The sequence below is a fragment of the Tupaia chinensis genome, unplaced genomic scaffold (genome assembly GCF_000334495.1).
Source record: "Tupaia chinensis unplaced genomic scaffold, TupChi_1.0 Scaffold000627_1, whole genome shotgun sequence".
Taxonomy (NCBI): Eukaryota; Metazoa; Chordata; class Mammalia; order Scandentia; family Tupaiidae; genus Tupaia; species Tupaia belangeri.
The window spans coordinates 5,064,178-5,079,141 of NW_006160147.1; the positions used below are offsets into that span (position 1 = coordinate 5,064,178).

Sequence of the window (14,964 nt, forward strand, 5' to 3'; positions counted from 1 at the left end):
AAGAGAGAACAGGGCAAGACAGGTTTTGCCAGTCACAGAAGAACACTACTCAGGTCGAGAGGAACTGAGGCCGGAACACCAAGCAGGCAGAGAAAGCTGCTCTCCAAAAACTCACTTGTGGCCAGACTCCTGGAAGAGCAGGGTCATGCTGGCTGGGACACAGTAGAGGGATTTTATATCTGGAGGGTGATAGGGCTGTTCCCTGCTACCCTCCTGGACAGTCTGGGAGGTCGGGGAGGGCTCGGGTATGACGAAAGATGTGATCCTAAAACCCGGCAGAAGGAAAGAAAAAAACACAATTTATACTAGCATCTCGGCAATCCCCAGTCTGTGGCCCGGGCGCCCTGGGGCGGCTGAGCTGTGGTGAGCAGGCCCCTTGCACTCACCTTGGGTGCTTCCAGTCCACAGCCACAACGCTCTCCACCCCTTTGCTCAGCTCCTTCACCTGTATAACCTGCTCCTGCTGCATTTGCTGCAGGAACTTAGAGAGCTGAGGGAGAGAGGGCAGTGGTCGGGGACCTTGTGGATTCCACACACATCCTGAGCACCGAGGATGTGCCAGACCGCACCAGGCAGAAATCGCGCCGGGACAGGGCAGTCCCTGCCCTCATCGGACTAGGACCTGGGAGGCCCCCACCTTGAAGGCCAGGGAGCATGGAGCTGCTAGAGGCAAATGGGTGACGCTTTCAGCAGCCTAATCAGATACAAAACGGCAGGAAGGGGAGAGAGGAGCGGGTGCCACCAGCTGCCTCCATCCAGGGAGTTTCCTTTATCCCTCATACCAGGAATCAAAAAGTGAAACTCTCGCCCCGTAGACAGGGCTTCCCCACGTCCATCTGGCTCACGTCGCATGTGCCCCTATGCGACTCTGTGAATGTGCAAAGAAGCTACTTGCTTACCTTTTTGTAGCTTGACTTCTTGATGTCCAGGTATTGTCCTTCAGGGCTGATGGCAGATGGAAAAGGCACGTCAAGCAAGCGAGCGGCAGTGGCAGGACCTGCCTCACTTAGAGGGGGGCCTTTTTCCTCAGCCTTCCTCCCCCACATTCAGAGACAGCAATTGTTCCAGAACTTTCTGTCCAATGGCGGCATCCAAGAGGGATGCAGTCCATGGGATGCTAGATCGCTGCTGCCCATGTGAAATTCCCACAAATGTCCCTGCCTATGTGGTCCGATACACTAGGAGATTAATGTGACCAAGGAAATAAGATTTCAAATTTAATTTACTTTTAATTAATTTAAATTTAAAACAGCACAGGTGGCTAACAGCAGCTATTGTATTGACTATAGCCTTAGCTACCTCTCTAACCAGACACCCTTCTGTGGACCCAAAAGTTCCTTCTCAAGGCCAACCTTCCAACACCACGCTGGCCAGTGGACAGCTGGGCTTAGAGCAGGGTCAGCAACCTACACCCTGGGGCAAAACCCAGCTGCTCATCACAGGATGAGAGAGTTACCTGCCTTCTGCTATTTCCTTAGGGTGACCAGCTCACTGCTAGCTAACTTCCTATCACACTCCCGTCACTTGTCTACCCTCCACAATCACATCAGCACCGCACTGGCAGAGGGGAGTAGTGGCAACCGAGACTGTATGGCCTGAACAACCCGAAACAGTTACCATCTGGCCCTTTAGAGAGAGTCTGCTGACCTCTGCCTGCCCGGGAGCAATTTGTTTTGGAGGGAGGTTCCTGATGAGAGTTGCAATCTTGCCCTCTCCCTAGAACTGACATTTTCTCTCAAGATTCAACATATAGTAGCAGTGGGATTCGCAGGGAGCCCTTCTAGAATCCACTGCAGAGTAAGAACTTCTATTCTAGAGACTATTTGGAGACCCCTATTGTAGTTACTTGCAACCCAGTGAGGTTAGGGCAAATAACCAACATCCCACTACACACTGCAGATGCCAGACTTTGTAGGATGTATTAAAGAAATCATGGGGGGGAGACTAGCAGGTAGCATGGTGGTTAAGGTGTTGGACACTCCCACATGGCTGACACAGTTCGAGTCCTAGCTCTGGCAGCTTGCTTTCTCACTTTCTCTTTCTCTCTGTATGCTCGGTTCGAGTTCCGGACCTGGCAGCTTGCACTTTCCCTTTCACACTCTCTGTCTCTCTGTTCAAATTAAAAAATAATAACAAATGGAATTAAATAAACTAATTAATTTAAAAAAAAAAAGTCATATGGGAAGTAAGTGGAAGTAAGGGGCCGTCAGGCAATATGGTGGTTAAGGTGACAGATTCCCACATGCCCGACTGCAGTTCGAGTCCTAGACCTGGCTACTTGCTTTCTCACTTTCCTTCTCTTTCTCTGTCTCTCTGTGGTCAAAATAAAAAATAATGATAATAAATAAAATTAAAATAGCTATTTAAAAAATTAAAAAGAGTAAAATCAGACAGAGACACAGCAGTAACACACTTTGTACTGCTAGACCCACAGGGGAGGGTCCTGGGCTCAAATCCCGGGGCTTTCCTGCGCAGGACATGCTGGAGGCCTGCGTAGGTGCCTGTGATCCAGTCTGGCTGAGGCCAGGGGCGTTCTGCAGGATGAAGACCCCACTGTGGGTGCCTATCTGTACGTGTGTGTGTGCACAGGCATACATGATACATGCATCTATCTCATGGAAGAAATAAAATTTACTAAAAACAAATAAAAAATAGAACAAGAGTCTCAAAAAGAAAGAAGTTCAATCTCAGGGTGAAAATCAATAAGCAACCCCCTGACATGATGGTATTCATCAAGTGCTTATTACACGTAGGCAGTTTCAAATGTATAGCAACCCCATGAGTACTGGAAATGAAGGCTCAAAGAAGCCCAGTAACTAGTTGAAATGTACCACATCCAAACACTCAAGAGCTAACAGCTAAGACTGAGGGGTGGTGGTGCCCTGTCTTCCAAGACCAGGTTCTATCCACAAGTAACGCTACCTCTCCTGGTGGCTTTCAGGTGGGGTGGGGAGTTCCACCTGATCCAACCTAATCTGGACCATCTACTTTTCAGAAGTGTGAGCAGGCTGAATGTTCTGGAAGAAGCCTCCTGGCAGAGGCTGCCCTGGGACTCTCCCTGTATAAGACATGCAGCCTGATTCGTGAGATAGCCAAGAACCACCACAACACAAGCCGTGTTCTGAGACTCCTGGGAATGTGAACCTTCCATTCTCTCACTATCCTTTCACTGGCTAAAATTGAGGTTTTTAAAACCCACACTTCATTTATTTGCCAGATCAACCTTCCTCTCCACTCAAATGCCCCACCATCTCTGTCCTATCCTCCTGCAAAGAAATGAGGGAGCGAGCGGGGCCCTGGCTCCACCACGCCCGCTCCGTACCAGCAGGAGAACATGTGGCTGCCAAGGAGAGTGCTGGTGAGCAGAGGGAGGTCGGCCTTTTTGACTCGGCACTTCAAAGCGTGCAAGAAGCATCGCTGTAACAGTTCATCCATTTGCTCTGCAAGGAAAAGACAAGAACCACAACCTTCCTGAGGCCTGAATGCCTGGTGCAATACAAGGAAACTCCCCACAGGCTCCATCCCCACTGTGACTCTGAAAGGAACCGTTCCCAGGTGCTGAAGCTCCCAGACTCTCTTGAGCACTGAGCCTTTAAAAAGGGCTGACCCCAGAGAAGGGACAAGCCACCAAGTCCCACATGGCCAGGAGTGTTCACCCAGAGAAGTCGGAGCAGACATAGGCCTAGAGGGCATTGTAGCTGGAACTAGACAGAATGCTGGGGCGCACTGGACCCCATGACTTGTGGGAAGGACTCCGAGGCAGGATGGAAAGGGCTGCTGTACCGCCCTTATTGCCATGCAAACTCCCCTCTCCCAGAACTTCACGGCCCTCAGTCCCATGAAGAACACATCGGTCTTGGGACCAGCAGTTAGCGTAATGGCTATGCCATTGGACTCCCACGTAGTCAACCGCAGTTCACGTCCTGGACCCGGTGGCTTGAAACTCACACCGGGCACGTGTGTGTGCATGCCCAAGATCCCGAGAGGAAAATGGAGAAGAGACTGCAGCGTGGCCATCCTCCCTGGGGGGTGATTTCTCGCTTTCTGTCTCTCTCTGTCTAGCTGGCGACTGCACGTGCCCTATAGCAAAAACCTCTAAAAAAAAAAAAAAAAAGAACACATCGGTCTCCTAAACTGAGAGCCCTTCTGTTCCCACCACTGTACCTTGAAGGGTTTTGCTGGCTGTGCAGTCTGGGTTCAGGGCCCCAGCACTGGTGTCTTCTGAGGCTTCCAAAAGGGACTTCTCCTCACAGGCCGAGTGAGCCTCCCTGTCCACCTCCTCCTCTCCCTCCAGGGTCAGGTGCCTCATGTCTCCCTGCAGGGCAGGAGCCTCCTGGACAGACCCCATCTCTTCACTGAGCTCTGTAGGATCCAGTGCCAGTGGATCAATGGAAGGTGGAGAGGACTTGTCTCCAGATCGCCTGGAAAAACTGCACGTCAGAAACGCCAAGCAGCAGGCACAACACTGACCAGCCCCAGCTGGGGAAGAGTCGGCTGGCAGTCAGGGGTAGCAAGAGCCAACAAGCAGGACTGGCCAGGACAAAGCAGAGCGCCCGTGCTCTCATTCTGACTCCATTTCAATCCTGAGACTGGGAAAGTTCCATGCCTCAGTCTCCTCATCTCTGAAATGGGGACACTAATTCTTGGGTCCTCCTTAGCCCACAGGAATAATAATAGTAGTAGATACTCTGAGACAGAGTAAGACAAAAGAAAAAACTGCTCCCAAAGTATTTCCTTCATATGAGTTCAACATAGTAAAACCTTTTGAATCAAATAACAACAGTATGATCACAAATGTGGGCCAGGTGGTGGCACAGAGGTTAAGACAGCTGGATCCCACAGACCGACTGTGCAGTTCAAGCCCCAGAACTGGAGGCTTGAAAAATATGCTGGCTGCATGTGTGTGCATGTCCAAAATCCCAAGAAGAGAATGAAAGAGAAGGGACTGCGGTGTGGCCATTCCTCCTGGGGAGTGATCCCCCAACCCCAGGGTTGGCAAGCATGTGCCCTCTAGCAGACTTAGGAAAAATAAAAAGATCATAAATGCACCCATAGTACCGGTCTGGTGAAGTACAAACCCAGAGCTCAGACTGTGTAACAAAATCCAAACACCTGGACTTCTCTAGGACTGCCAACTCAGTGTTAAACCAAACCCAATCTAACTTGTAGAGTAGGGATTACCATGGCTGTAGGCCACTGAGCCTTAGGAAGATGGAAAAAAAAAGCAACGCCACATAACAGAGCAGGCTGAGAGGTAGGACGCTTCCTCTGAGCTAAGATGATATAAATCACACTATTTTTAACCATAGCTGTGGTCAGGCTTATTGGTATTATTAATAGTAAGGTCAAAGCGCAGGTTTATGCTATTCTGATCAGATAAATACCAGACATGTTTTTCTTAAAGGGGGGCAGGGGAAGGACTCCGAGGCAGGAGTCCTTGTTTAGTTAGAAGTAGCCACTAATAAAACAGTCCCGACACCATGAACTTGATCGCGGTCGCCAGGACTGACGCGAGGGGGCATCGGCCCTGAGCCTCCGACCTCTGCTGGAACAATAGGCTGAAGCGGAACCTCCAGCTACTGCGCCTTACATTTTACCCTTGAAAAAATGAGTAATCCAAGACGGAGCCGGAAGATATCAAGATAAATCTGTTGGGTCGTTGGGAAGGTCATGACGTATTTTTCTGTTTTTCTGTGCAAAAATGTGTCATGACTTTCCTGACAACCCAATATATCAAGAAGCCACACCTCTTGGCCAGACGTCTGAGAACACTGCTTTTGAGAAAAGCACTACTCACTGCTTTGGTTTAATGCAAGGAAATAACCAGAAAGTGAACTGGTATAGAGCTCTGGAAAGCAACTGTTCCAGTCAGAATGTGCTCTTTGCGTGAGGAGGAGGGATCTGGAACGTGGAACCTGAACGATGCAAACGTCAGCAACTTACCACGCTGGGGCCTGGATCTACCCTGCTTCTCCTGGACTGGGACACTCGTCACAGGGCCAAATGATGCCTAAATGTGTATGGTGGATGAGGCCAGGTGGCCCAGGCTATAAAGAAAACTAACACTGGGGCCAGCAGTGGTGTGGTGGTTGAGGGCACTGGACTCCCACATGGCCAACCGTGGTTCATATCCCAGACCTGGTGGCTGGCTTTCTTGCTTTCTCTCTTTCTCTCTCTTTGTCCCTCTTTGGCAAAGTTAAATAAAATAATTCTTTAAAAGAAAAGAAAACTAACACTTAAAGGCAGAGTAGACAAGGTCTAAGGTCTTTGACCAGCTTTAAGATTCTATACTTTGGGAGCGGCTAGTGGCGTGGTGGTTAAGGGCGCTGGACTCCCACATGGCCGACTGTGGTTTGAGTCCTGGACCTGGTGGCTTGCTTTCTCACCTGCCCCTCTTGATCACTTGCTCACTCTGTTCCTCTCTGATCAAATTAAAATAAATGAAGTTAAATAAAATAATTCTTTTAAAAACATTCTATAGTTCACCTAGAAAATAACACGTTCTCTCTAATTTGTTGTCTGAAGAGGAGAAAAAAAATATTTTCTCCACCATCTGGCAAAGAAATGAGAGTCTGTGCCTAAGGGCATGGCTAGGACCAAATCTCTTCTTTCTGACACTCTGTCCTCACCCCACCCACCCCTGGCTGTGTGCAGAACAGAGCGGCCCTGTACCTACCACAAGTGGTCCTGGTACGTGTGGAGCACGGAGAAGCCCCTTCCCTTCAGGCCTGAGGTCAGCATCTCGGCTGTGGACATGGCAGCAACTCCGATTGCTACTGGGGCTCTAGGAGGGAAGAAGCCAGAGGCGGGCTCAGGGAAAGTCGGCCGGGGGGTACGTGTCACAGGCATCTCCCCGTCACCAACGTGAAGTCGTTACTTGTATCACAAAACTCCATCTTCTCAATTTTCTTCAGATTATCTCTACATTGGGTTTTAAAAATACCCTGACCAAACATTACCCTTCCATAGAAGTCACTCCTCTGCTGTTATCACTGCCTTTGTCTGATTCCTATAATGAATTCAAGGACTATAATTTTTTTAAAAGGATTATTTATTTAATTTTATTAATTATCATTATTATTATGTTTCCAATTTGCTACAGGGCATACATGCTCACCAGAGAGAGACAGAGAAAGGAGGCAAGAGGGAAAGTGAGAAAACAAGCTGCCAGGTCTGGGACCATGTGGGAGTCCAGTGCCTTAGTCACCATGCCAGGACTGGCCCCAGGACTTTAATTTTTTAAATATAATTTATCTCCTCTACTTTAAAGAAGTCATAGCCAGAGGGGTTCAGAGGTTCAGGGGGAGGCAATTCGCATGCCATAAAGGGTGGAGAGGCGTAAACAGCAGAACCAACTAGAGAGGCTCTTTCAGGTGACTACACAGGGCTGCTCTGTGCCATGACACATCCAAGAATTGGATGTCAGACTCTAAAACCTGGGTGTTTTTATATTATAACACAATATAAGAACATATTTATAATAACACCAAAATTCTCAAAGCCCAAATGAGAAATCTGTCAGTCCTGTTCCTCATTGGTCTCTTATTGCCTGTAAGGCAGGTGACCAGCGGGATAACAGGGGAATCACGGGCACCTGATGAAGTAGCCTGGGCCCCCAGGAGAGGCACAGACAGCCTTCCCAACACCTGAACTGGGACGATCTGCACTAAACTGGTAGCTCCACTGACTTCCTAGAGGTCAAGTCCTGCCATAGAAACTTTCAATGCAGCTTCTTTCTCACCTCCTAAAAGAGGGGTCTTTTTCGTCCGCCCCCTGAAAAGATCAGGGACTACAGAACTCCAGCCTTGAACGTGACTTGTATTTTTTAACAAACTCCTTTTGCCCTACCTCCACTACAAACCATCCCCAATCTCCATCCCCAATACCCTCCAAAGACTACACTGAACAGGCCAAATAACAATTTGTATCATTTCCTCACATCTTGGGTAGACTATTGACGGGGCGGGGGGTGAAAATTATGACACTGTCAGTCTTTTCAACTATAATTTCTGCTACGGGTAAACAAGAAAGGTTTCTAGGCACTTGGTTCCAAAAGGTAAAAGGAAAACAGAAGAATATGAGTAGCAAAAATAAGGTATTTTGGCCCAGCCTCAGTGGTGCAGGCAGTCATGTACTGGACTGTAATGGGGAAGCCATACGGCCAACCGCGGTTTCAGATCTCCAGCCCACCTGAAAATACCCCGGGTGCATGCGTGTACAAGATCTCAAAAAGCTGGCGGAGGAAGGAAGGGGACAGAATGTGATAAGATCCTGCAGAGGTGCCTGTCCTTGGTTCTTCCACACCTGCCATCACACACACACACCCACACCACCATGTGTTCTCTCATGACTGAGATAAACAAACAACAGATCTCTAAAAACGGACCCTTCTGCTGCCTATACTCATTCTCCTTCTCTCTCAAATAAAGCAATGATTAAAATAATGAGATTTTTAAACTTTTTCCAGTTTTCCATTGTTTGTTACAGGGCATGTGTGCTTGCCAGAAAGAGACGGATAAAAAGCGAGAGAGAGAAATCACCCCTCAGTGGGCATGGCCATGGCGAAATCCCTTCTCTTCTTGGGATTTTAGAGTGTGTGAACATGCACGGGGAGTGTTTTTCACATTGCTGGGTCTAGGACTCCAACTGCACAGCCAGCCATGTGGGATCCAGCCACCTTAATCTAGCCATCTTAACTCCCACTCCACCTGCGGACCCCAAGATGTTATTTTTCACTCACCAGGATGACATAAATAAAATGACTCCTCATAGCTAGTGTTGGTGAGAAGGTAAAGAAATAAGCTTCAAATATGCTACAGGTAGGAGTGAAAAACGGATCCAGATTTTTGCAGGAAGACAGAAAATGGTTATCATCTTTAATCTAACAGTTATGCTTTTCAGTATCTACTCTAGAAAAATATTGGCACTGGTATCCTTAGAGATAGCAATAAGGTAAAGTCTGTAAGAGATAGCTGGGGCAATCCCAGTGTCTACCAGAAGACCTCTTCAGTCACCACACAGCAGATGAAAGGATTTGGAGGACCTGTACTGACATGAAAGACTGCCCACACTATAGTACGTAAAAAAAGAACACATATACTGTATCATTTTGTTTGTATTTTTAGTGCACTGAAGAAGGAAAGCAAGAGTATACATTGTTATTAGTAGCCATTGATAATGGTTACTTCTAGGAGAAAAGGATTATGGGGTGAGGAGGTTTTCCATTTTTCAGAATTATTCATATAATTACTTTCTAATTTACTTTTTTTTTTTTTTTTTGGGGAGGTTTTCTCTATAGGGCGCGTGTGCTCGCCAGACAGACAGAGAGAGACAGAGAGACAGAAAGTGAGAAATCCCCCCCCAGAGGGGATGGTCACGCCATAATCCCTTCTCCATTCTCCTCTCGGGATCTTGGGCATGCACGCACACACGCCCAGCGTGAGTTTTAAGCTACCCGGTCTGGGACGCAAACCACGGTCGACTACGTGGGAGTACAGCGACACAGCCATTATGCTAACTGCTGACCCCTCTAATTTACTTTAAAAAAAAAAAAAAAAAAACAGTACAGTGATAGTTGAACAGCTCTGTAAATATATTTTTAAAAGTCACTAATTTAAAACAGGTGCATTTCTGGGAGGGCAGCAAGTGACATGGTAGTTAAAGGTGCTGGACCCCTACATGACCAACCGTGGTTGGAATCCTGTACCTGGAGGCTTGAAACTCATGCTGGGCACTTGTGTATGCATGCCCAAAATCCCAGAAGGAGAACGGAAGAGAAGGGACTATAGCATGACCATCCCCTATGGGGTGATTTCTCACATTCCCTCTTTCTTTCTCTCTCTAGTGAGTGCATGTGCCCTATGGCAAAAACCTAAAACGAAAAAGGTAAAGTTCATGGGATATAAACTCTATCCCAATAAAGTTATTAGAAATAATTAAGAGGGGGCCAGCAGGTGGTGTGATGATTAGGGCACTGGACTTCCAAGGCCGACTGTGATTCAAGTCCCAGACCTGGAGGCTTACTTTTTTGCTCTCTCTCTCTCTCTCTGCTTTCTCTCTCTCTCTCTCTCAAGGGCACACATGCCCTATAACAAATTTTAAAACAATAATAAATAAAATTAAATATTTAAATAAATAAATGATTAAGAGAGTTCAACCTCTATGGTACAGTGGACAGCAAACCAAAATGCAGTGCTGAAAGCCACAGGCTGACTGAAGGTTCAGATTTCAGGCCCGGGAGACCTGAAACACTCCAGGTACACACATGCACACCCAAGATCTTAACGGACTTGAGGGCTGGAGGAAGAGGACTTCAGCATGACGAGACTCCCTCTTAAGAGTGCTTTTCTCTTTCTCTCTCTCTCATGCATGCACACACTCTCTATCATGAATAAAATAATTAAAAGTAATTAATAAAAAATAATAGAAGATAAGGATGATATGGATGATAGAAAAGAGCACGAAAGTGATGAAAGACAAGGAAAGACTGAGAGAATATCACAGATGGGAGACGAAGAACACATGACCACTAAATGCAAGATGGTATCCTGGATTGAATCCTTCGATGGAGAAAAACGGGTACGCGGAAAAACTGCGGAAATACAAATACAGTCCGAAGTTTAGTTAACAAATTTTATCAGTGTTAATTCCTTACAGTGGTAACTATATTGTGATTATATAAGATGCTACCTTGAGAGGAAGCTGATTAAAAAGCATATCAGAACTCTATCTTTGAAACTGTTCTGTAAATCTAAATTTATTATTTTCTTAAAGTTAAAAAAAAAAAAAAAGGGCAGCAAACACACTCAGCCCAGATGTATGGGCACCCCACAGGCTTCCTGCCATTTCCCCAGTGGCCCACTCTCTGCTTCTTCAAGAAGAACCTACTTTTTTTCTTTCAATCCTGTGTACATAGCTTTGGAAGCTGTCATTCCCCTCCGCCTCCCCTGTCAGTCCCCACCTCCACCACCCCCCTGCAGACACAGCTGCTTGGCACAATACCTGTTCCCCACCAGGGCAATGGCACAGAGGTCGCCCTTCTGGACCTGAGGGAGACCAGCAGGGGGCACCACTACACCTGGCAGCATCAAATCTGCAGCAAAAAAGCAAAAGCATCACAACCCACGTTCTGCCTCCACCTAAGTCCAAGTTTTACTTCATCATTTATTCATTCACCTGACAAAGAAACATTTATTACGTATCAGCTATGTTACTCATACTGAAAATGGAAAATGGCAATGTAAGTCTTAGATCTTCTCCCACTGCCTCTCGCTAGTGGACAAACAGAAGTACCAGATGTGTCCAATACCAAGATCTCTCTCGTCCTGGTTTCCTAAAAATTCAGCTTACCGACTGAAAGCATAGTATATGGCAGTTATTAAAGTACTTTTACATCACTTGTCTTAGTTAAGCCTTTACAACAGGGTCAAAGAGATGAAAGAGCCCAGAACCAATTAAATAAGAGTTGTAATACACACTGGGAGGGGGGATCCAATTTTTAACCATATCTACCCAGGAAATGAGTATCAATAGATGTGGAGAGCGGGATACTGCAGGGCAATATGAGACTAAAGGAAGTCACGTGTATTTATCAAAATCAGCCCAAAAGGCCAGAAAATTCACTTGGTGCCTGTCATTCTCATTTAATTCAGCTAATTAACATGTCAAAACAACTGGCTTTACATTCCATTTCCTCTTCCCCCATCTTCTGCCCTATAAAATAATAAACCTGAGGCTGGTTCCTGGTCCTGGCTTTCTCGTCAGGCCCACCCACTCCTCACTTTTCTATACTTGTGTGTCTTTATGTGTTTATTGTTGTGTTTATTTCTAATCCACAGCCTTCCCCACTCAAAAAACTGTATTCAGTCAAGCTGGTCCTGGCAAGTAAATCAGGTGGCCCCTTAATAAGCAGATTTCGGCCCATAGCCAGAATACAGGGAAATCCTCTTACCTGCTCCCCCTGCCAGTTTTTCAAGTACCGGAGGCCATGTTGTGAAGGTTGGCAGAAGATCGGGATAGGACCACAGCATGTACACTGTACAAAGAGACCCACAAAATATTTACTCCAAAAATGCCAGTCCCCTAGGGAACTAGCAAAGCCTAACACTCTGATCACTTTAATTAGAATATAGACAATAAACTCAACTCAGATTTAGAAAGAGGCTGTTAAGTGGCTGCCCAAAGAGGTTTCACAATAAGCAAGGCAGAAACTGGACATCACTTGAGACTCACAGGCATTTACTGTTCCATTGGGGCTGCAATGGCAAAAAACAGTCACAGTGGATAAAAGGGGGGGCAGAAAAACCAATGATTCTTCCATATGTGATTTCAGAAGCAAGTAAGCCAAGAACAGGGAGCCAGCCTGTAAGAAATTGTGAATCTTTCCTAGGTTTATCAGTTTGATCCCCAATTTCCATAGCAATTAACTGTAAAACCTTTAGATCGAAAAAGTTCTGTGTTTGTCTTCATATATAGTACAAAAAATGGGAGTAGATTAAGAGTGGCCTGAATAGGAACTAGCAGTTGGCATAATGGCTATGTAGCCAGACTCCCATGTAGTCAACCACGGTTCAAGTCCCGGAACCGGTGCCTTAAACTCACACCAGGCGCATGTGCGTGCATGTCCACAATCCTGAGAGAATGGAGAAGATGGGATTGTGGCGTGGCCATCCTTGGGGGGTGACTTCTTGCTTTCTATCTCTCTTTCTCTTTCTGGCAAGTGCATGCACTCTATAGCAAAAACTTCTCAGAAAACAAACAAAAATAGTGGCCTGAGGAGACTGCATTGTATCGTCATGGCCAACTTGGAGGAAGAGAAGCTGCAAGTCACAAAGTGGGTGCTAGCAGCTACAGAAAAGAGAAAATGAAAGTCTTGTCTCGAGTCCCTGAGATAAAGAGAGAAAGCAAAGAATCCTACAGAGCCAAAGGGACCCTAAGAAAGAATCTCTGTTTCTATCACAGTCTCTCACGTCAGAATCTTTAAAAAATCCTGCTGATATGAGATATTTTTTACATATCCTGAAATGCCATCTTTTTCAAGATCTCTGCTCTACCCCTAGTTAACCCAATGCACATTCTTCAGCCATTCATTGCTCCTTCCTCTCAGAAGCTCCCTTTGCAGCCATTCTCTCTTTCTCCATTGGCCCTTTTTTCCCTTCCCTCCTATAGCAGTTAATTTGGTCTTGAAAGACCCAATTCTAAGGACTCTAGGTGCACAAAGATCCTTACTGATGGTAGTGGGAGATTTTTGCTTGTTTCTTTTATGGAAAGCAGCTTAATGGGAGAAATAGAAACAGATGCTAGGAAAGGATTAGAAGAATGGCCATCTCCATCCTGTTGCCATACCTGTTGGATACAGATTTTTCTCCAGTTCGAATAAGATGGGGTTACTGCCACTCACGTACACAGTCACTGCATCCCCTCTGTGAGCATACAACTTCACAATGGTGAGCTCCTCCTTTCCTGGTATTAACTCAGAGACCTGATTGCTCCCCAGGGTGGGGAAAGCAGTTGCCACATCAGCCCGAAGCTTTCTCCTGCAGAAAGCACACCAGCATCATGCATGCTGCATGGATGAACTTTAACAAATCTCAAGAATGTAGAGGTCTCACTAGAAAATTATAAGGGTCTACGAAAGACTGCCTGGTTATGATGCCCTATTCTCACACACTCTTCCAAAACATCCTAGTCTCTTTCCAGAGTCTCATTTATTTTCACACATACCTGGGACCCTTTTATCCCATTTTCAGATTGGAAAATTAAGTCCCTATGAGCAACCCAAGTTAGCCTGACATAGAAAACTCGGCCCTGGGCTGAGTCCCTGGGCTCCTTCCACCATCCTCTGGCCTAGTGGTTGAAGGAGCCAGATCCCACATGGTTGACCTTAGGGTTCTGGGCCAGATCCCAAGGCTTAAGAAGCATATCAGGGGCATGTGCATGCATGCCCCAAATCTCCAAAGGATGGAGAAATGGAGATGCTGCAGCATGACCATGCCACATTGGGGAGTGCATTTTCCTTCCCCTCTTTCTCTCTCTCTGGTGAGTGCACTTACCTTTTGGTAAATTTACAAAAAAAAAAAATAATACTCAGTTTTGCCTTCCTGACTCATGCCTACCTCTCAGATCCACTCCTTTCCCATACATGCTTGACAAGTCTGTCGGCTTACAATTGAATACTGAAACAGGGCACCAGGAATGACAACAGTGGTTCCAAAATTCCCAATACCATATCTGCATTTGTGATCGTCTAAACAGATAGTTCTTTACCACGTGTGCCTTCTCCTCTTTCCCCTTGCTCTCCAGTTGTCTCTCTTGCCAGAAGTAATTACTAGACAGCTTTATCATGTACTTTCTAGTTCTCATAACCCCATCTGATCTCACCCAAGGGGCTCTCATTTCTTTGGAGGGCAGGGGCCCTGCATCCCTTCATATCTGCATCCTTCACAGCACCTTAAATAGTTTACAGTCAGTAAATGCTGATTAAATCACGTTTTCTTTTAAACTCACTTAAATATCCAAACCATAACCTGGAAGATAAATCAGGCTCCCCGCCTCCATCCTTACCCTCAAAACGTGCCTCACGCTCCCTTCCCCTTGGGCCCCTTCCCGCGCTGTACCCTTCGGCTTCCTCCCCAGGAAGGCTGACCGAGCCCAGCGAGGGCTGTGGACCACCTGGGTCCGAGAGATAGGTGGGTACCCTGATGGGCAGAGCAGGTCCCGCCCCTCTTTCACCTGTCCGACCCCTTGATGGCCGTGTTGGACTTGACCCGAAAGGCCTTGGCAAACATGTCTGCTAGGGTGGCCCGGGGATGACTAGGAGAGCACAGAAGCCATGGACTTTCAGGAAAGCGAGAGCGCGGCGACTTCCCAGGCCGCAGCCCTGGGGGCAGCCATGCTGGAACCCGGGCGCAAAAGGAGCCCGGCTGGAAACCTGGGCTGCGCAGCTTCGCGGCCGTCGCCTCTACG

General features: G+C 46.9%; 1 protein-coding gene across 1 annotated transcript in view; it reads right to left on the reverse strand.

Annotated features, from left to right (window-relative positions):
- EIF2D (eukaryotic translation initiation factor 2D) overlaps positions 1-14,958 on the reverse strand; it is a 41,362-nt gene extending 26,404 nt beyond the window's left edge. Inside the window, exons 1-10 of the mRNA XM_006159274.2 lie at positions 14,731-14,958; positions 13,345-13,535; positions 11,951-12,034; positions 11,002-11,092; positions 6,677-6,784; positions 4,165-4,421; positions 3,323-3,440; positions 900-945; positions 387-490; positions 116-265 (exon numbers count right to left, since the gene is read on the reverse strand). Coding sequence (XP_006159336.1) covers positions 116-265; positions 387-490; positions 900-945; positions 3,323-3,440; positions 4,165-4,421; positions 6,677-6,784; positions 11,002-11,092; positions 11,951-12,034; positions 13,345-13,535; positions 14,731-14,786 — 1,205 coding nt within the window. The 5' untranslated portion in view covers positions 14,787-14,958. The remainder of the gene's footprint in view (positions 1-115; positions 266-386; positions 491-899; positions 946-3,322; positions 3,441-4,164; positions 4,422-6,676; positions 6,785-11,001; positions 11,093-11,950; positions 12,035-13,344; positions 13,536-14,730) is intronic.
- Between the last annotated feature and the right edge of the window lie 6 nt (positions 14,959-14,964).